This window comes from Podarcis melisellensis (genome assembly GCF_964234715.1).
Source record: "Podarcis melisellensis genome assembly, chromosome: 14".
NCBI classification, from domain to species: domain Eukaryota; kingdom Metazoa; phylum Chordata; class Lepidosauria; order Squamata; family Lacertidae; genus Podarcis; species Podarcis melisellensis.
In genome coordinates this window covers 29,484,024-29,504,928 of record NC_138546.1, presented here as the reverse complement: position 1 = coordinate 29,504,928, position 20,905 = coordinate 29,484,024, and the positions used below count along the sequence as shown (strand labels likewise).

The 20,905-nt window shown below is 45.5% G+C and overlaps 1 protein-coding gene across 7 annotated transcripts in view; it reads right to left on the bottom strand.

The window, feature by feature from the left end:
• The window catches only part of MCTP2 (multiple C2 and transmembrane domain containing 2), a 120,828-nt gene that overhangs the window by 44,066 nt on the left and 55,857 nt on the right, over positions 1–20,905 (bottom strand). For all 7 annotated transcript variants that reach the window (XM_081888500.1, XM_081888501.1, XM_081888505.1 and 4 more), the window contains 7 exons: positions 14,954–15,140; positions 13,465–13,558; positions 10,821–10,923; positions 10,166–10,268; positions 4,064–4,165; positions 3,726–3,800; positions 2,116–2,235 (listed from right to left, as the gene is read on the bottom strand). In XM_081888500.1, the coding sequence (XP_081744626.1) occupies positions 2,116–2,235; positions 3,726–3,800; positions 4,064–4,165; positions 10,166–10,268; positions 10,821–10,923; positions 13,465–13,558; positions 14,954–15,140 (784 nt within the window). The remainder of the gene's footprint in view (positions 1–2,115; positions 2,236–3,725; positions 3,801–4,063; positions 4,166–10,165; positions 10,269–10,820; positions 10,924–13,464; positions 13,559–14,953; positions 15,141–20,905) is intronic.

Below are 20,905 nucleotides of genomic sequence, written 5' to 3'. Positions count from 1 at the left end.
CATTGAGAGTAGTAGAACAGAAAGCTCAGAGGCAAAAAGCGCAGGTCAGCTAGCGCAGGGATTAAGTAGAACAGGAGAGACAGAGGGGTGGAACTTTACTTGGAGCTACGCCATTATCTGAGAGTCCGTCTCTCTCTCTGTCAATTTTGAATAAAATAGCATGGTAAGAACTTTTTGTTTTCCCATTGCTGGCTGCCAGCCGTGAGGGAGGGGGAGCCTGACAGTGACCTTGCTCCCCCTGCGCAACCGCAGATTGCTAAACCCCTGACTGGAACACTTCCCAGGCCATGCTCCCCAGGCTCACAAACCCTCTCTGACCCAGCTCTTAGACTTCCTTCTGTCATTTTACCTGGCTGGAATGTGTCCAAGTGTGGTAACACCTCTTGTTTGCCTGGGTGAGGGAAGGATAGAGATGATTGTGCCTGGTCTCTTTCCCCACACCGAGCCCTGGTATGTGGTTCTCATGAGGGAAATGTGTCCCTTGGAATGGAAAGGGCTCCCCACTGCTGCCTTAGTAAGGTAAAGGTAAAGAGACCCCTGACCATTAGGTCCAGTCATGACTGACTCTGGGGTTGCAGCGCTCATCTCGCTTTATCGGCTGATAGAGCCGGCGTACAGCTTCCGGGTCATGTGACCAGCATGACTAAGCAGCTTCTGGTGAACCAGAGCAGTGCATGGAAACGCCGTTTACCTTCCTGTTGGAGCGGTACCTATTTATCTACTTGCACTTTGATGTGCTTTCGAATTGCTAGGTTGACAGGAGCTGGGAGCTCACCCCAGCACGGGGATTTGAACCACCAACCTTCCAATCAGCAAGTCCTAGGCTCTGTGGTTTAACCCACAGCACCACCCGTGTCCTGCTGCCTTAGTACTTTATACTATACAAAGGCATATATATCAAATCTGTTGCTCGTATTAGGCAACGTCCATCACTGAAACATACCCTCTGCCTCAGAAGGTTACCCACAAGGGAATGTGACCTTCAGGCTGAAAAGGGTCCCATCACCACTTCCATAACATGGTATTGGTGTCACAGCACAGTGCAGCTAATCAGATTTGGTGACATGACAACCTTGTTAAGAGCAAACAGAAGACTAGCTCTCACTGACTTGGTCAATGGCTGCTGCAGGTAGGGGCTCATAGGCAAAGCTATCACATTAGGGCCAAGTGTAGGCAAGATATTTGTCTATGACGTGTGACTATGTGCAAAGATTTCAGTGTGTTTGTGTACGTATATTATGTAAGGCCACAAACCAGATTCTGCATCAAAATGCAATTTTGTTGCTTGCATACAAATAAATAAGCAGATTTACCTGTTCCTGGTTGTTCTGCACAACTTTGGAAAGGCCAGCTGCTATATGGATGTCGATAGATCCATCCCCAAATACTGACAATCTACCAGACACTGCCTACACAATTTCTAGTTCTTACAGCTGGAAATATCCATTTGGAACTTGTGGTTTTGAATATGTTATCAGGACATTTGATTCTGTACCTAATACTAGATTTTGTAGCAGGATTTATATGCTTGCCTGGAAATGTAATGTAAACTTTACCCTAGAGTTAATGGTGACTACTCTTCCATTGCCAAGAAAGGGGACAGATTTGCAAATAATTTGCACATGCTGGTTTATATGTATATTTCCCAATGTAGGGGAAATGCTTTTTATCCAACTGAGTTCGACTCACAGTAGACCAATTAAAATTAATGAGTATATCTAATTTAGGCCCCTTAATTTCAATAGGTTTACTCTGAGCAAAATGTCATTGGATGCAACCCAATTTCTATAATTTGAACAGAGATTTTGCCACAGTGGGAAAGAATGTGACCAGGGGACCTGTTTGCTCCCTCAGTCTGCTTTCCAAATGCTGTTAACTGAGGGTGGGGGACAAATTCAAAGCCCAAGCTCTTCCTATGGTTCTTTATCTCCAAATTAGACTTAGACCTCCAAATAGAGGTGCAATTCAACTCCACATGGCTCTCTGAAATATAAATAGCCCATTCCTCCAGACACATACACAGCCCATCATAACAAGGAGCATTTCACAGTCATCTACTGAGAAAAGTCATTTAGGAGAACACATTTAATTCTGTGAGAAGGCTTAGCCACTTACCACAAATGCTATCACACTCCTGACGGGAGATTCCCACAGAAAGCAGCTTTGGAGAAACTGTATCATGTTCCATATTGCCATAGTGATTCTTTTCACACGGTCAACGTTTCTCGACAAGATCTGGTGAGCATGAGGTGGGAGGGAAAAGAAGATTCAAAACAAGGAGGACTTTAAAAACAAAACAAAAAGGAACAGGGGCATGATAAAAAAAAATCAAATAAATAAATAAAGCAAGCTCTTGCGTATCTATCTAACCTTTCTGCATGTGGAAATGCCCTCTCTAGTTAAGTCTGTGTGCTTGGAATGTGTCAACAAATCTATTTACTCCTCCTTGACTATTCCACCAATTCTAAAGGACAAAATGATAGGAGACAACTATTATTGAAGGGGGACAGGTAGCCACAGCAGGATGATTACTGGCTGGGAGGTAGGTACCAACGTTAGCCTCCCCAGCCCTTTTCCACTGTACCTGTAGAACAGCAGCCTGCTGTAGAGGCAAGGTTTGGCTACCCAGAGGCCGAGCTACCTGCTCCAACACCCGGAGTGGCACGGAGGTGGGGCTAGCCAACCTGCGAGGGCAGGGCTAGCTGCCCACACAGTGAGCATCCCTAGCTGGGCACTAGCCTCCCGCGGCGAGCGTCCAGGGGGCATGGCAAGCGTGGGGGTGCGCTGATGTCGCCCCCCTCAGGGATGGCACCCAGAGCGGGCCGCACCCCCTGCAACCCCCTTCCTCCGCCAGTGTGGCCATCTAGCCTGACTTGTCAAGAGTAAAAACTTTGCCACAGCTGTAGCTGATTTCAGGGGCAGGGGGCATGGTATTTATTTGGAAGTGATTGTGGATGGTGAGTTGACACCAAATGAGCTGCTCGAGAGAGGAAGTCACCCTTTTGGGTCTCTCCTTTGACATGCGATGAGGCTAAGGGAACTCCCCGTGGGCAACTGGCTGTTGACTTGCTCCTAGGTCAGAGACTGGAGCATGTAATTCATGTAAGTGAGTTAACCCAATTTGCAAGTGAGAGGTGGATTTCTGGGGAGCCACATCTGTAGTAAGAGTCTGAATGCAGATTCAGTACAACTGGTGGAGATTTGATGATTTTGCTATTTTATAGTGTTTTGATTGTTTTAGTGTATTTATTGCAGCTCTCTTTTGTATCAATAGGCTGTGCAACTGTCTGGGAGCCCTTAGGCCAAAAAGCAGTCTATGTACAGTGGTACCTCAGGCTACACACGCTTCAGGTTGCAAACACTTCGGGTTACAGACTCCGCTAACCCAGAAATAGTACCTCGGGTTAAGAACTTTGCTTCAGAATGAGAACAGAAATCGCGCCGTGGCGTTGTGGCAGCAGTGGGAGGCCCCATTAGCTAAAGTGGTACCTCAGGTTAAGAACGGCTTCAGGTTAAGAATGGACCTCCGTAACGAATTAAGTTCGTAGCCAGAGGTACCACTGTATATATGAAACAAACTAAAGAGTTCCAATTTAGAACTCTCCTTATGTTTAAAACAAAGCCTTCATGTTCTGCGGCCATAAACTATTGTTTCTTATGTACAAAATTTTGTTAAAACCACAACAAAAAAGACAAAGACAATCCCAGCTGAGACACAAACATACCTTCTTTGAAAACTTGCGGTTGTCTTCCAAAAACCGCCTTTCACATGGAAAAAAGGTTCTGATACTGGCTTTTACCTTTGAAAGAATATAAATAATTGCATGACTTTGGTGTTTATGTTCAGATGCTCCATCTTGGTTTGGTACTTCAGCAACCAACTCTTTTAACCCATCCAGACTTGTGAAGATTACTAGATCTCCTAGCACCAAACTCCCCTAACCATTTTATCCAGACAATGAGCCTGCGAGGTAGGCCAGGCTCATTGGTAGAGTATCTGCTCTGTAAGGCAGCTCCCTATGTTTCTAGGAAAAGGGCGATTCTCTGAAGCCATTCGACTTACAGGATTAAATAGAACATCCATCTCCAAGTAGATGACACCTTTTGAGGGAAGTTCCAGGTCTTTGTTCTTCAGTGTGTAGCAAATTTGCTCACCATTTCTAATCTGCAAATTGAAAGAAATAAAAAAAAGAAAGAAAAAGATAAGAATCTCAACTGAATATCACCGAGTGCGCTTCAGTTTTCACAGCAATGCTATAGTGTGCACGCTGGAGAGAAAGTGCTTTTGTTTTATATGCAAGCGGAGCATGAGCAGAGGCAAAGAGATTCCCACAGAGCATCCTGCATGAGCATCCTTCATCCTAAGGTGCTTTGCCTGCATCCAACACATAAGCCTCTGAGTGCTGCTCATCACCCCAGTGGGGTGAATGCTGGCTGAGAGAAGAGGGAAAGTCCAATTCCTATTTAATATACAGATTAAATGCCAGCTTTGGGGCTTCTGCAGCTCATTCTGCTACAGGCATCAGTTCAACGGCTAAAGAGTACTCTGCTTGAATTTCTCTTAAACTGGAGAGATCATGCCCTAAAAGAGCGTAATTGGCTAAGAAAACAAAAGCAGAGATTTAAAATATCAGGGTCCAGCTTCACAAATGGGGGTATTATTCTTTACTGAAGCAAGTCTAAAACATAACACAGAGCCAACAAGCAAAGCACACTCCAGAACCCGACCAGCCAGTAGGGAATCATTCGCTCCAGTTATTTACAATTTTAAATAGTTATTTTCCTTCCAAATAGCAATAGGTTGTTTGGCCGGACAACTGATGAAGCAAAGTTACTACCAAAAACCCCATAAATTAAATGATGAATTTAGGAAAGCCACCATCTCTCAAGTCTCCAAACACCCTACCTCCTCTGTCTTTGCAATACTGAAACCATCTTTGCAAGATTGCTGTAGATACGAAATGTGAAACGTGTGGAATATTTAAAATGCCGAAGACCACTGTACATACGTTCCAACTTTTTCTGATACAAAACCGGAATATGTGTCTTCCGGGACGCACTCCCAGGCTTGTGCACCTTGCTCTGCCCCCCCCCCAAAAGCACAGATATTGTGTGGTGCCCCAAAACATGCAGTTTTGGGTGCTGTGCAAGATTGCAGCCCCTTTTTCAGGATGAGAGCAAGGTGCGAGAGAGCATGTGAGATTGCGATGGACAAAATGGCCGCCGAGATCTCACAGGAAGAAACAGGATGTCTTCTTTTCTCCCCACAGCACTTGGAAAGTAAGCCACTTCCGCCCTGCAAAAGGAGGTGGTGTTGCGGGCTTCACGCCCCCACCATGTGCGGCAGCTAGCACTCAGCCTCCACGTGGTTGAGGGAATCCCTGGCTGCGTCACCCCCTGAACAGCCAATCGGCTGGCTCGAGGAACGTGGCCTGCCCTATTTAACGCAGGCACGACTGGGGATCTCCCTCTTTTGCCGCCTCCACTGAGTGGGGGGTGGAAACTCGCCACGCAATACACTGTGTTGAGACTTCCAAGCTCCTTCGAATGCCATGGCCTATGGTCCCAGAAGATATCAAAAATATATCAGCCAACTATATGCCAGATTTCCCAAGGGAGGCTCACCTGCTGCCTATGTTACATATCTTTAGTTGCCAGGAAAGAAATAGTGAGACTTGTTAGGAGGCTCCTATTCCCCCACAGAGCTACAATTCCCAAAGTTCCCCGTGAAGTTCCCCGTGAAGAGCTACTCTGGGAATTGTAGCTCTGTGAGGGGGGTAGGTAGGCCTTTTTCCCCCACCCAGAACTCACCGCAACCTCTCAGGTGGGCGCCATTGCCATTCTAAAAGAACGAAGGAGGTATTCAATGGTGAGAAGGGCATCATAGCGCTTTAAATGTATGGTGTGAATGTGGCCAAAGAAACTGGACGAAATAGTTTGGAGTTTTCTCACATTGCAGACACAGAGAGAGAGACTTCTCCTCCCCTCCCGCTGCCTCCTCTTGCCTGCCTTGTTATGCAAATCCTGAGGGACACTTGACAAATGTCTATAAAATCAAGGAGGGGGAGGTGGAATCAGAATCTAACATCTTCTCACTGTCATCTCACACAGCCGGCTGCCTCTCGCATAGACCATTTGGCAGGCGCCTGCTCTCCAGGAGACCAGCTGCTCACACCGCTCCTGTCCAGTAACATCAGGGATACGAGGACTCAGGGAGAAATTAACAGAGTCATCAAAAATTGAATAAAAGATGTTAAGGAGTTGTTCCTTCCCTGTAAACATCAAACGGCCCGTCACATGATGCAGGCCGTTCAAAAAAAAGTCTGAGCAAGCATTGAGCAGCTATAGCCTGTACAGAAGGGGCTTAATGCAGTCCTGAATCAAGGACATTGTGAAAAGGGGGGCAGTGGTGCTGTGTTCAGGGTTGAAAGAGGAATATGAAGCTTGGAAGTGATAAAACTACCATTCTAATCTAAAAAATTAAGGCTTGCATCCAACCAAGGTACTATATGTATTGTTGAGGAAACCCCAATCTGCATGCAGCAAGAGACTTCAAGGGTACCTGTGCTTACTCAGGGCTCAGTTTTCCTGGAATGAAGGTCAACAGAGACTGTATTTATAGGACATATGGTTTTATTTACACATATATACAATCCGAGCAGAAGATGGAGGGCCCCCCAGCATTTACACCCCAGCAGATTTTGCTTTCCCACTGGGGTGAAGCCTTAAGTCACAGCTTTGGGTCCAGCACAGAGCATCAGCCAAAACACTCTCACAAAGACCCTTAGTGTATTGTTCTCCATTCTAGGATGATGTGGCATCCAGCCAGGTAAGGTAGGGAAAGTCCATCCGTGTGCCTCTATGGCAACAGGACAACCTCTTCAGATATGCAAGTGATAGTACTTAACTGGCCAGCTAAGGCCATTATCTTTCAAAACAACTAGTCTGACCAGTTCAGCATGTTTCCACTTATAGCTTCTAGCCTCATATACAGAGGATTACAGGTTTCAAACGTGACTCATGGGTATCATCCAAATGGACCCTCTCAAACCTATACAGTGGTGCCCCGCAAGACGAACGCCTCGCAAGACGAAAAACCCGCTAGACGAAAGGGTTTTCCGTTTTGGAGGCGCTTCGCAAGACGAATTTCCCTATGGGCTTGCTTCGCAAGACGACAGCCCATAGGGAAATCTCCGGGACAGTGGGGAAGCGCAGCGCGTCTTCCCCGCTGTCCTCAGACCTCCTCCGAAGCCTGGCGGCGGGGCGGGGACACCTCCTCCCGCCGCCGGGCTTCGGAAGGATGCCCCGATGCCGGGCGGCGAGGCGGGAACGCCTCCCCCCGCCGCCCGGCTTCGGGCGGGAAAGCCTCCCCCCGCCGCCCGGCATCGGAACGATGTCCCGAAGCTGGGCGGCGGGGCGGGAAAGCCTCCCCCCGCCGCCGGGCTTCGGAAGGATGCCCCGATGCCGGGCGGCGGGGCGGGAAATCCTCCCTCCGCCGCCCGGCATTGGAACGATGCCCCGATTCCGGGCGGCGAGGCGGGAACGCCTCCCCCCCCGCCCGGCTTCGGGGCATCGTCCCGATGCCGGGCGGCGGGGCGGGAACGCCTCCCCCCGCCGCCCGGCTTCGGGGCATCGTCCCGATGCCGGGCGGCGGGGCGAGAAAGCCTCCCCCCGTCGCCCGGCATCGGAACGATGTCCCAAAGCCGGGCGGCGGGGCGGAAAAGCCTCCCCCCGCCGCCCGGCTTCGGAACGATGTCCCGAAGCCGGGCGGCGGGGCGGGAAAGCCTCCCCCCGCCGCCCGGCATCGGGGCATCGTCCCGATGCCGGGCGGCGGGGCAGGAACGCCTCCCCCCGCCGCCCGGCTTCGGGGCATCGTCCCGATGCCAGGCGGCGGGGCGGGAACGCTTCCCCCCGCCGCCCGGCATCGGAACGATGTCCCGAAGCTGGGCGGCGGGGCGGGAAAGCCTCCCCCCGCCGCCCGGCATCGGGGCATCGTCCCGATGCCGGGCGGCGGAGGGAGGATTTCCTGCCTTCCCAGGGGCTTTTAAATCGCCCCGGACAGCGGAGAAGTCCTCCGCTGTCCCGGGAGATTTTAAAATGCCGCCCGCCAGAAGAGGTCGGGGGAAGGCGGTTTCCATAGGAACGCATTAATTGATTTTCAATGCATTCCTATGGAAAACCGTGCATCGCAAGACGAAAAACTCGCAAGACGAAGAGACTTGCGGAACGAATTAATTTCGTCTTGCGAGGCACCACTGTAATGTTATAAACCAGTATCATAACACTTTAAGCAGTCGTGGTTTCCACCCAAAGAATCTTGGAAACTGTAGTTTGATAAGAGTGCAGAATATTGTTAAGAGACTCCTATTCCCCCAATAGAGCTACAATTCCCAGAGTTCCCTGGGAAGATGGATTTACTGTTAAAGCACTCTGGTAATGCCAAATGCCCACCCCACCCCATAAATACCCCTTGGCATCCCACCATAAGTACCATTAAGGACAGGCAAGGCTAACTGCTGACCCAGCCTTTGTGTGTTCAAACACAGAAACCTCCCACCTAAATAAATTCACATTTGACTCAAATTTTTGGTTTGGTTTTTGGCAGAATTTAGGCCACAACTGTATTGATTACAGAAAGTGACTTGTTGCTTTGGCTCTGGTTCAACTAGCTCCCTACCATGCAGGTAGCGCTGACCCAGGGTTCCACCATATAGGTCAGCCAAGGGTGAACACCTGGATAAGTGGAAAGCTAGGAATGGGCTAACTCTGGCACCCAAATGTCCCCCTGGACTCAGGCATGGGCACAACCCCCTCTCAGGGGTTTACCAAACCATCAAGTCCCTGGGTTCCTTTAACTGAATACCCTTCACATAGGGATGGTGAGAGCATTCTCCCATACCTATCACCTGAACCACAGCCTATCCGCAACCTTACGGGTTGTGACGATTTGCTACGCGGCAGGCGAAACCCAAATGGCAACAGCCAATCAGCCAAGTGGGGGAAATTCCTGCTGTGCCCCCGTCCCAATGACAGACAACACACGACGGCATAGCAAAGTCAAGTGCAAGCCCTAAAAGTAGGGAGAGGTGGGTGGGTGTTCCAATGCACGAGCCAAAAGAGGACGCTCTGGGTCATGTGCATGGGCATAAATAGGTCCCTCAAACCATTTGGACTGCACCCCATTGGCTGTATTGCACCCAACTTCGAGGGACCTACCAATTGGGTGTTGTGGCTGACGAATCGTACCTACCCACAACAAAGGGTGTTGGTTTTCCAGGTCTCACCGCAATATGTGCCCTCTTTAAAGGAGGACCCGATTTGTGGAACTGAATGCACATCTGTCATGCAAAATGCCACAAAAGGGAAGAAGGTGCCTTCAGAGGCATAGCGTGGGCGGGGTGAGGGAGGGGTCATTTCCCCAGGCACAGTTTCTTCAAGGGCACATTTTGCTCCTCACACTGCCCCCGCCAACCCCACACTGCTTTGTGAGTCTGATTGCACACCCCAGCTTCGCAAAGCAGCATGGGGCTGGCAGGGCATCAGGAGGACACAACAGATCCACACCCTTCCAATCAGTCGAATCCAGACTGATTAGAAAATGCATGCCTGTCCTGCTGTGTCCTCCTCATATTGCCCTCCATACCCTGTTTCCCCACCCAGCACAGCTGTGCACACCTGCCCTGGGCACCAAGAGGACATCATCCACTACTGGGTGCCCTAACAATGAAAGGGAAGAACACTCATGACTTCTCTTTAAATATTACGCCCATTTTCACTCATAAATTGGCAACAACAGGCACCTAAGAGAGTTCTGAAACCACCTGGAGAAAAAATGTGTAGCAACTCGCTTGGTACTACTCACCTGGAGTACAAAAAAATAAAGGGAAGAAAGAAGAGAGAGCATAATATTATATTCCGAAGGGAAATCAAGCTGATGAGCCAACGTTATCTCCGTTCTCTTTCTATCAATTAATCACAGTATTTGACTGAAAGGCTACCCCACTTGCAACATAAAGGACCATCATAAATACTGACTGAAGCTTACGAATCACAAAGCATTTTGTTCTTTTCAGCACAGTTCCTACACGCAACAGGCTAGGTAGCCATATCCCACTGAAACCATCAAGGCAGGAGCGATAAGGCAGAACCAAAAAGAAAAACTCACAGACAGTAAAGGGATCGCAACTTTGCCCAGGAAATCGGGAGGCTTATCTCCATCTTCATCAAACACCGTCACTTCTAGAACATCGTGGATGTCTTTAACGGGGCTGGTGAGATTCACAGATACAAAGGAATGACAAAAGTCAAGATCTAAACGAACGTAATGTATGTCTATGTAAGAATTTAAAAGTTCACAAAAAAGAAGTCTATGGCAAGAGGCCAATAGGACATACAATAATAACCAAAATACCTTATGTGCTTTACAACATTGCAATGCAAACACAGTGTGTTATGTCCTGCTGGTTAAAGGTGGGTAATAGATGAAGGAGGGTTGCAAAAGATGTATTTTGAAAAAATGCATTTCGACTTAAACATTTTGACATCACTGGCATCTAAGCTAAATAGCATCATTCTTTGCATGGCCTCAGATAATTAATTCTAATAATATATTGTGCTGCTGTAGATTCTAGGAAAAAAATTATGCAGAACTCCTCTGCAATACAGAAGTAGGCAAGCTTCAATGACTCTTGAATCAATGCTGATCTTAAATTGTCTTGATAAGTTCTGTGAACTAGTTTTAACCCTGATCTATGGGATCTTTCAATGAAGGCTAGCAAATAACTACCTTAAAATAAAGTTTCAGATGCAAATCCACTTACAATGTGAAGACCTGGTTCCATTCTGGATTAAGGTTTTTGTAAACAGTGTAACTCTGAAGTCTGCCATTCCCCAGCTCCAACACACAAAAGGGGTCACTTTTTCCTGGGAAGGAAAGCCAGATATATAATTTGTTAGTACATTATTTGACCACTGAAGAAAAACTTGCCAGTTATCTTGGTAAACTGCTTGACGACACTTTTCCTCATTTCAGAGCTTCCAATATAGCCTTTTCAGTAATGCATTTTTTTGCTTGAGTTGCAGGAATCGCATATTAGAAAACCTTTCAACTATTGAAAAGTTCTACTCAGCTAGCAGAGGGCTATGTGAGGGCAACTGGAAAATGACTCTGCTGCAGGGAAATAAGTTATTGCAAAACAAGAAAACAGCGCTGCGCAAATGGTATCCTTCCCTTGCAAAACTCGCTCATTTACCGCCCCAGCACATTAAAGACGCAGCATTTTCCTTACAACAGTCTACTCAAGGAGGTGCTGTCGCTGTGTGAATTATTTCTGTACTTATTTAAATGTGGGGCATTGTCGTTGCTGAAAAATGTTTTGCAACCTTATAATTTTAAAACAGGGTTTATCATGTTTATATTGTGTGTGTTTTTCTATAAAGCGAGCGGGGATCTATGTTAGATGAAAGGCAGCTTAGAAATTGTGTAAACTTTTCAGCATTAGGGGATGTGTACCAGTAGTGGGTGGAGTAAGAGGCAAATGTGGGTGGAGCAACAAGTGTGACTCTACTTTGTATAGCACAGTCGTAGCTTGGAAGTCAAACAGAATCCATTCCGAAAGTCTGTTCGACTTCTAAAACGTTAGAAAACCAAATTGCAGCTTCTGATTGGCTGCAGGAAGTCCCTGCAGCCAATCAGAAGCCGCTGAAGCCCCGTCGGATGTTCAGCTTCCAAAAGAACGTGCAAAAACCAGAACACTCACTTCTGGGTTTGCAGCATTTGGGAGCCAAAATGTCTGAGATCCAGGGCGTTCAGGATCCAATGTACATCTGTAGATTGCATTCTACTGTGCCCTGAACATACTATGTAAAAATGAAAATCTCTTCTGCAGAAAAACTAGAGGACAAATTTCATCCAGTGGCGTAGCGTGGGTTATCAGCACCCGGGGCAAGGCAAGTAATTCGTGCCCCCTAACCCATGGATTTGCGCCCCCTAACCTGTGGATTTGCGCCCCCTAACCCGTGGATTTCCCTAACCCCCAGATGTTGCGCCCGGTGCGGCCGGTCCCCCCTGCACCCCCCACGCTACGCCACTGATTTCATCACAACAATATGTTTGCTAGCTTTCGTTCTGTGTTAATGTGTATATGAATCTTACTACATATACTAAAGCCAGGCTTTCCCTGACCCATAACACTGGGCCCTGGTATACTGTGTGTGGGCCCCCTAAATCAGTTTTATTTGTTTTTATGCTTTCATACTGTTCTATTGATTGAAACCCATATCTGTTGTTTAGAGGACTTGTTAGCATCCGCCTGTCTCGAGAGACCATGGAAGAGTGTGCCTTTGCGGGTAAAGTCAACCTGATGGAAGGTTGCAGTGCCTGCTGTGGCCAATACGGGAAAGACATGTTTTGCTGCAGTTGAGGCAGGTGAAGGTGTCCAGTTGTGTTGATGCAGGTGCACCATCTCACTTCATCTCTTGTTTTTACATTGTACACCATTTACAATGCTTAGAGATTTGAAAAATATTAAGCAGTTTAGAAAAGTTTGAAATACAGCATGATCACATCTTACAAGGGGGTTTGGTTCCAAGAGTTCTGCATATGCATGAAAATCACATGTACCCAAACCTTGGAGTGACCCAATGGCTAGCAGGTGAGGGGAAAAGAGAGTCCTTAGTAGTTCCACAGCCAATTCACCAAGCAAACCTTGAGAACCAGTGTGGTGTAGTGGTTAAGAGCAGTAGACTTGTAATCTGGTGAACCAGGTTCGCGTCCCCGCTCCTTCACATTCAGCTGCTGGGTGACCTTGGGCTAGTCACAGTTCTCTGAAGTCTCTCAGCCTCACTCACCTCACAGAGTTTTTGTTAAGGGGCAGAAAGGGAAAGGAGATTGTTAGCCGCTTTGAGACTCATTAGGGTAGTAATAAAGTGGGATATCAAATTCAAACTCTTCTTCTTGCCCAGCAAGCAAGATGGAGAGCTTAAAATCTATTTCCATGCTAGCATAGGTGCCAACTCCCTGGGGCCCTTGGTGCCAGAGCACCCACAAAATTCCTCATGAAGCGGCCAGGCACCCACAAGTTTTGGTGCCAGTGCCATACATACTGCATGGCATCCACAGCCCCAGGTACCCACAGTCGTGGGGCCAAGCTGGCACTCCTGCATGCCAGGTAACCCCCAGAGGAACCCAGTGCAAAAAGAGATTTTTGGATTTAACTTGCATGATTTAAGCCAGCCCGCCTTCAAATGTGTATCATTGAAATCACACAAGTTAACAGATGTGATCATGCTGTATAAATAAATATGAAAGACTCATACACTTAAAAAAAAAATGCCACTATCATATATGTATTCTCTTTGGTATTTTCTATTTTTCATAAGATAAAAAAGGGGTCAACGCTGGGAACTTCTACTATAACACGTTAGGGGAAATAATCTAAAGTCTAGATCAGCAATATTTCATACCAGAAAAATCAGCAGCCAACAGATCAGCAGCTTTTAATACTTTGACTTGCAAAAATCCAATATCCTTTATGTTATGGAAAGAGTTCCTTATGCACTGCAACGAAAACATTGTCAGAAGAAGTTAAAATATTTTTAAACATTTATTTCATTTACACATTTGTATTATGCCTTTCTTAAAGAACAAATTCTATGCAAGGCCAAATAGTGATTTAGACAACAGCTCTGTAAGTAAACTATAAGAAATCATTTAATTATGATCTGCTCAAGGCTCTTCCTTGCCCTCCCAAGTCCCCTGAACAATAAACTCATGACTAATTTATTTTCTGGTGATGACAACATTGCAGTTGAATATCTATAGCTGTTTTAAAATTGCATTCCTTCTATTTGCATAAAAATAAATGCCTGAAAAGCACAATAGCACGGAACATTTTTTAAAAGAAAGCTGTCATTTTTAACTCCTCCTTGTATTGGAAAGGAAATTTCTGGATTGTTTTGTACCCTATATTTCACACAACTCTAAATGTTTCTGGCATTTTCCCCCCACCACATACAAGTGCACAGAAAAATGCACGGCTGTCCCATGCTTGCTTGAAATGTTGAAGAATGGAATCTAAATGAATCTATAAATATGCTGTGTCCCAGGATGGCACAGGGAGTCAATCCGATTTCAAGAACCAGCTGTGTTCACTCTTACAATCCAGGGTATTTTCCTGGATTGCAGCAATGCAGGGGATGGTTGGGAGTATTTCATATTTGAATGTTTCCCCTAGTTGGAAGGGGAAAAAGGGAAAGAAAAACTCCCTGCATATAGAAAGCAAGCATGTCAACAAGAAGGCTATGCTTTCTTCATATCTGCCCCTCTTTTCCCCACAAGAAGGATGTATTTAAAACCAGTGACCTACCCTACTTAAGTGGCACAGGCTGCTCCTGTTCAGTGCTCTAATGTGACGATGAGCATCATGTGGCGCTTCAGATATTGTCGGACTGCAACTCCCATTATTATCCCATACCAATGGCCCTGCTGGCTTGGGCTGATGGGAACTGGAGTCGAATAACATTTGGATGGGAAAGTTTCCCCATTCTCATTCTGTAATTAACTAAACTTGATCTGATAGCCCATTGTCACATTGGAAGTGCAAAACAGAGCTGAAACAAATTTGGGGAAGATGGAGAAAGATCTCTCTCTCTCTCTCTCTCTCTCTCTCTTTCTCTCTCTCTCTCTCTCTCTCTCTCTCCTGCTCTGTAATAGTAAAGGAAATTACTGTTTTGAGAACTATCAAATGCAAACCACCCATATGGCTTGGGGCTAACTGTACAGACAATTGATTATATCACACCAGCCATAATATTTAGTGTGAGATATACTTCATTCCCCCATTAACAGACATGTGATTAGGATCTGGGCTTTGACGTCATTTTTTGGTGCAGTTCCCTTCTACACACACACTCCTGATTTTCCTTAAAGAGAAGGGGAGGTCTTTGAACTCACATAGCGCTGGAAAAGTTGTTTCCTCTCAGTGGGGTCTCCCAGAGGGCAAACGCACAAATCAGAGATAGAAACTCCTGAGCAGGGAATGACAGAGATCACCATCAACAGGGACCCAGGCTGTTTCTCCAAGGGCAATTCCAAATGGTTGGCCTGTTTTCCAGGGAGCGCAGTAACATCAACTTTACACCTAAAACAAATAGAAGCAAAAGGGGTTGGAATTAATGTGCAGCAGCTGTTTCAGAAAACATGCAAACTGTCTTAGTAGTGCTGTGCTGAAATCTGTCCTCCAATTTCACACACAAGTTTCCTTCATCTGCAGAAGAGTTTATGTACCAGTAAACATTTCTCCAGCCTCCCCAGTGGCCCATGCTTCCTGATCTGGGAAGCACTATGGGAGGAGTTATCTCACAATAGCACCACCCTAAGCTGTACATCTGTAGTACAAGCACCCAGGGAGACTGCAGGATGAAAATCATTGGTGAGATGATTTGCAGAATGAAAGAACAGACTCTCAAACACCCCCTGGCCACTGCATTCAATGTTAGGGTGATTGATCTAAACATAATCTTGGGAGGGCTGAATGGATACTCTGCTGGAAAGTTAATTTCAATTCTGAATGCACCCCAAAGGAGGGTTGTCAGGAGCAATAAGACCTTGACAAGTCAGTAGGTTAGATTCATTCATTTGGCTATTCTTCAATCCTTATTGGCAGATTTATTCAAGCTCCTTCATTAGCCTTCTGCTGGCTGCCATCTTGGATCTGCCCCTCAATGCATGGGCCAGGCGCCTTGGCAACCACAAAAGGAAGGTGAATTGGGGAGGGAAACCCTGCACTCCACATGTGATAATTTCACCAACATTTTCTCTCCCCTTTGATGATTTCTGAATGCAATTTCTTTCTTGTAAATTGATGCAAGAATAGTCGGGGAAATCATAGGATAAAAATCAGCACAGTACTATAGATTACTATACACAGCACCCATTATGCAGTGGTACCTCAGATTAAGTACTTAATTCGTTCCGGAGGACCGTTCTTAACCTGAAACTGTTCTTAACCTGAAGCACCACTTTAGCTAATGGGGCCTCCTGCTGCTGCCACGCCGCCGGAGCACAATTCCTGTTCTCATCCTGAAGCAAAGTTCTTAACCCGAAGTACTATTTCTGGGTTAGTGGAGTCTGTAACCTGAAGCGTATGTAACCTGAAGCGTACGTAACCCGAAGTACCACTGTACACTTCTTGCAATGTGCACAGTTGTCTTTAAAGTGAGTTAGATCAAAAAAGCTCAGATAGTTGGGGGCTCCAGAGAAGGGTCCCCAACACCTTCTTCATCACACACACAAACAATGTTTTAAAGATTTATGTATGTTAGGGTAATATTCCAGTCAACATATGCATGTTCCCAAAGACCTGTTGGAATTATGTATATTAAGCGGAAAATATGCCCAGTTCCCTCTTTATGGGCAGATGATGTGCACATTCCTTGTGAGGCCGGACAATATCAACCACTCAACTTACATTACCCCTAATGTATATGTGTCTTACACTTTTTTTTGAAAAAAAGAGGAGGGCAACAAAAACATTTAAGTATTTCCCAAGAATTGGGAAGGGAGGGACTTGCATACTTGTAGCTGTGAAAAATCTTGGAGTGAAAGCATTAAAATACATTTTACTCGGAAATACACAGGGCAAACTTTTCAAGAAACTCTGTAGATTAAAGTTATTATGGAAGACACTAAGCAAACATTTGCATCTTCCAACTGAAAGGGACTCAAAGAGGAACAGTTTTGCTGCCATGGGATGCAGTGGGATTGAGTTTCCAAACACAGGCAGAGATGGGAAGATTTTGGAACAGCCTTTCGGTGCTTAAGGCCTGTTGACAGGTTTTCATTTAAACAAAAACTTGTTTAGGTGTTTTCTTAATGGCCATTTTAAAAAAAATCCTCAGAGGTTCCCCCCAGTTGGGTTCCTTCTAGGTAAATGGGGCACACATTACTCCAGTTTGATCCCTTTCCAGCTGTAGAACCACAGTGGCTGCCAGCCATCTGCTCTAAATTGAAGACTTTCTGCTTCTAAATAGCCAGTTTTGGAGAGGAAGGGTGGGCACACAAAACCTCTCCCTCCTTCCCCCCAAAACATTCAAGCTAACGTTGCTCCAGGTGGAAAAGACGGTGGCGTACAATGGGAGCTAAGCAATCCACTAGCAAGTCATTCAAAGTATTTGCTTTTGTTAAGTGTCTAAACCAAGAGAATGAAGCAACTCTGGCTTATGTCTTTGCAGAACTGGTTGCCAGTTGCAAAAGAAACTGAAAGTTTGCTCTTGAACCAGCATACACAATGGCCAGGGATGATGGGCTTTAGAATGGATGGTTAGAGATTCCCCAGCCCTGGAGAACCCCTGCAGGCTTATCAGTAATGGCTGGCAAACCTCCCAGGAAGCCAATTATCTCATCAATACACTTCCTCCCACATGAATGCTTGTCAAGGTGAGAGTGACACACCTCCCTCTTTGTTAGAACCGCATATTATGCAAATTGCCTCTTAATTCTGTAAGTCATCTTGCCCCTGCTAGAGACTGGCAAATCTGTCAATTTCAGTTCCTCTCCATTTCTCATTTTCCCAATCCTAAATGCAGTTTTTCACATCTTCACATCAGTTTGCAATTTTTTAAAAAAGTCCTCGTGAAAAATTCATCTGCATTTTAGTGCAAATTTCTCCTAACGTGCACATTTTTTTCTATGAAATTTTGCTCAATATGCACATTTGCAAAGCCGTTTCCTCTAATGTAGTGCATTTTTGTACCTTTTAAAAAACTGATATATCAATTTTTATACACAATTTACCCTGGTATCTGCATTTTTGTACACACGAGTTTGCTGGAGAACAACATTTTTAAATTCAGATGAATGCAAATAAAATTAAAGATTTGGGTTTCAAAAAGTACAAATTGGGGAGCCTTTTCTTTAAATGCAAACTGTTTCAGATTTCTCCGGCATCCCAACCCCTGATCTGCATGGCTGACATGCCACTAGAGGAGGTCTGAGGAGACGTAACATAGGGGACAACAACTCATACAGTAAACAGTTGTAGACATTACAACAGAGTTACGAGTCCCTCGCCTTGGGGGAGACCATTTTGGAACCATCACTGCTGGGTTCTTTGCATTCCATCTGATGCTCACATGGTGGCAGGGGGAGATGCTAACGGATTGTAGCATTGCACTGAGATAAACTGCTGTGTAAACAATTAGACACACAAGCAATTAAACAGCTGGATTGCCACATTAAAACTCAATATGCGTTCGCATTTCTTAACTGAGTCTTTTCATACCACTGGATCGCATAAAGTTTAATCACTTATTTTTTAAGCGTGCAAATGTGTTTCGCGTGGGATCTGCTGTCCCGGTGCAGGTGGGAACTCTGTTGGCAATTCCTTAGCAAAACTGCACAATCAAGTCTGGGCTGTGGTCTGAGTGATCCCAGATGGTTTGAATAGTTAGTGGCTGTACAAAAACCTTTTGGCTTTGGAGAAAAGCAGCATTTAACCCTGCTTTACCTGATGGTTTCAATCAGCAGGAATATATCAGATGCCACCAAACTTGAGATTTCATCTCTCTTGTTTGTTTAAACTTTCACTTAAACTATTTAGTTGTTTATTATTATTACTATTACATATATACTTATTAATACCCTGCCTTTTTCCCAGACAGGGACTCAAGGCCGCTTACAGATAAAATAGAAACAGCTAAAAGCATAGAAAAAACAATCATTTCAAAGTAATTAAACACTGATATTTTTAAAATGAGAGTAAGATATTAAAACATACAAATAATTAGAGTTTTATTTTAACTTGACTTTACATAAATTTATTTCATACCATTGTCTTGCTGATGCCTAGAATCTTGTAAATGCTTTTTAAAAAACATTTATGCTCATTTCATTATTGATTTGATTTCACTTATGAGTCCCATAAAATATCTCCAAGTGACTGCACAGCAAACACATGGCCTAAAAACACAACTCCATATGTAAAAACAATTCCATATATGCAAACAATTACAAATATAAAAACAATTTGAAGTACAGATGCAAACTGGGATAATGGACCCCTGACCATTAGGTCCAGTCGTGACTGACTCTGGGGTTGTGGCGCTCATTTCACTTTACTGGCTGAGGGAGCCAGCGTACAGCTTCCGGGTCATGTGGCCAGCATGACTAAGCCATTCTGGCGAACCAGAGCAGCACACGGAAACACCGTTTACCTTCCCGCCAGAGTGATACCTATTTATCTACTTGCACTTTGGCGTGCTTTCAAACTGCTAGGTTGGCAGGAGCAGGGACCGAGCAACAGGAGCTCACCCTGTCGTGGGGATTTGAACCGCCGACCTTCTGATCGGCAAGTCCTAGGCTCTGTGGTTTAATCCACAGCGCCACCTGCGGCACTCGCAAACTGGGATAAACACCTCCAATTAAAAGGTTTGTTGGAAGAGGAAGGTTTTCAGCAGTCGTCAGTCTAATATTCAAGGAAAGGGAATTCCAAAGGGCAGGTTCTACACTCCTGAAGCTCTGATTCCTATATTGTATGGAATAGACCTCCTGATAAGTTGGTATCTGCAGACGGCCTTGCCATCAAAGTGCAGTGATCAGTTGGGTATAGAGGGGGTGAGACTATCTTTCAGGTATCCTGGTCCCAAGCTATATAGCCTTTGTAGACCTGCACCAACAGCTTCAACTCAGATAAGTAGCTCATTAGCAGCCAGTGCAATATTTCCAGTGGCAGTTTAACATGACGGTCATAGTTCACCTGTGCATTTCGAGCTAGTAGGTCAGGCTACCCTAGTCCAAAAGCAGCCATAGGCTGATAGGCACTGCTAAACACTGAGGTCACCTTGGCCTCTAGTGATAGAGATGTATCCAGAAGAATCCCCACATACTATAGACCAGGGACTCAGCTACAATAGCCCAAAGAACCACATTTTGAATGTGTTATAAACATGCAACACCAGATGGCGCTGGAGAGTAAAAAAATATTCTATGCAATTTTCCATAGCGTTTCTTTTTTGTTTTTTACTTTTGATATAACAATTCAATTTCTGACTTATTTATAGCATTTCCCCCCTATGTGTAGATCCACCCCAGCTCTTTTGGTATTTAGGAAATAGCTTATTATACATAGATTGTTGACTGCCATGAGTTGCCCACAGATATGCATGTGCGGGGATATACACTTTTAAAACAGAAGGTGTGGGATGTTCTAAATAGGTTATGTGGCATGGGTTACATTCACACCATACATTTAAAGTACTACGATACCACTTTAAACAGTCAACTCCCAAAGAATCCTGGGAGTTGTAGTTAAGGGTATGGAGAGTTGTTAGGAGGCCCCTGTACAATTCTCAGAGTGGCTTCACCATCAATTCCTCTTCCACAACCTGGCACCTGCAGCTGTTTTTGACTGCACCCAACACAGCAGTCATTGCGTGCCATGCAAATTCAAGTGGTACAGTTCACAGAATCACATTCTAGAGTGACAAAGAAGCAGACAAAGGGAGAATGGGGCTATGCAGAAGCAGACTTTATTCCCCATGGCTGGGCTCACTACATATATACGCCTCTAAATAAGAGTAATCTCTTGCAGACTGCATGGTTGCAGACCAGTAGTAAAGCATCTGTTTCACAAGCGAAAGGTCCCAGGTTAAATCCTTACTCAGCCATGAAGCTCACTGGGTGATCTTGGGCCAGTCACCGCCTCTCAGCCTAACCTACCTCACAGGGATGTTGTGGGGGGTTAAATGAGAAAGGGGGAACCACATATGCCACCTTGAGCTTCTTGGAGGAAAAGGTGGGATAAAAACACAACAAATAAATAAATACACTGAGAGCGAGTGAACGAGTGAGCAAGAGAGATTATTCCACATTTTGTTCCCCCCATCAACTTCATTCATATTCAAGGCT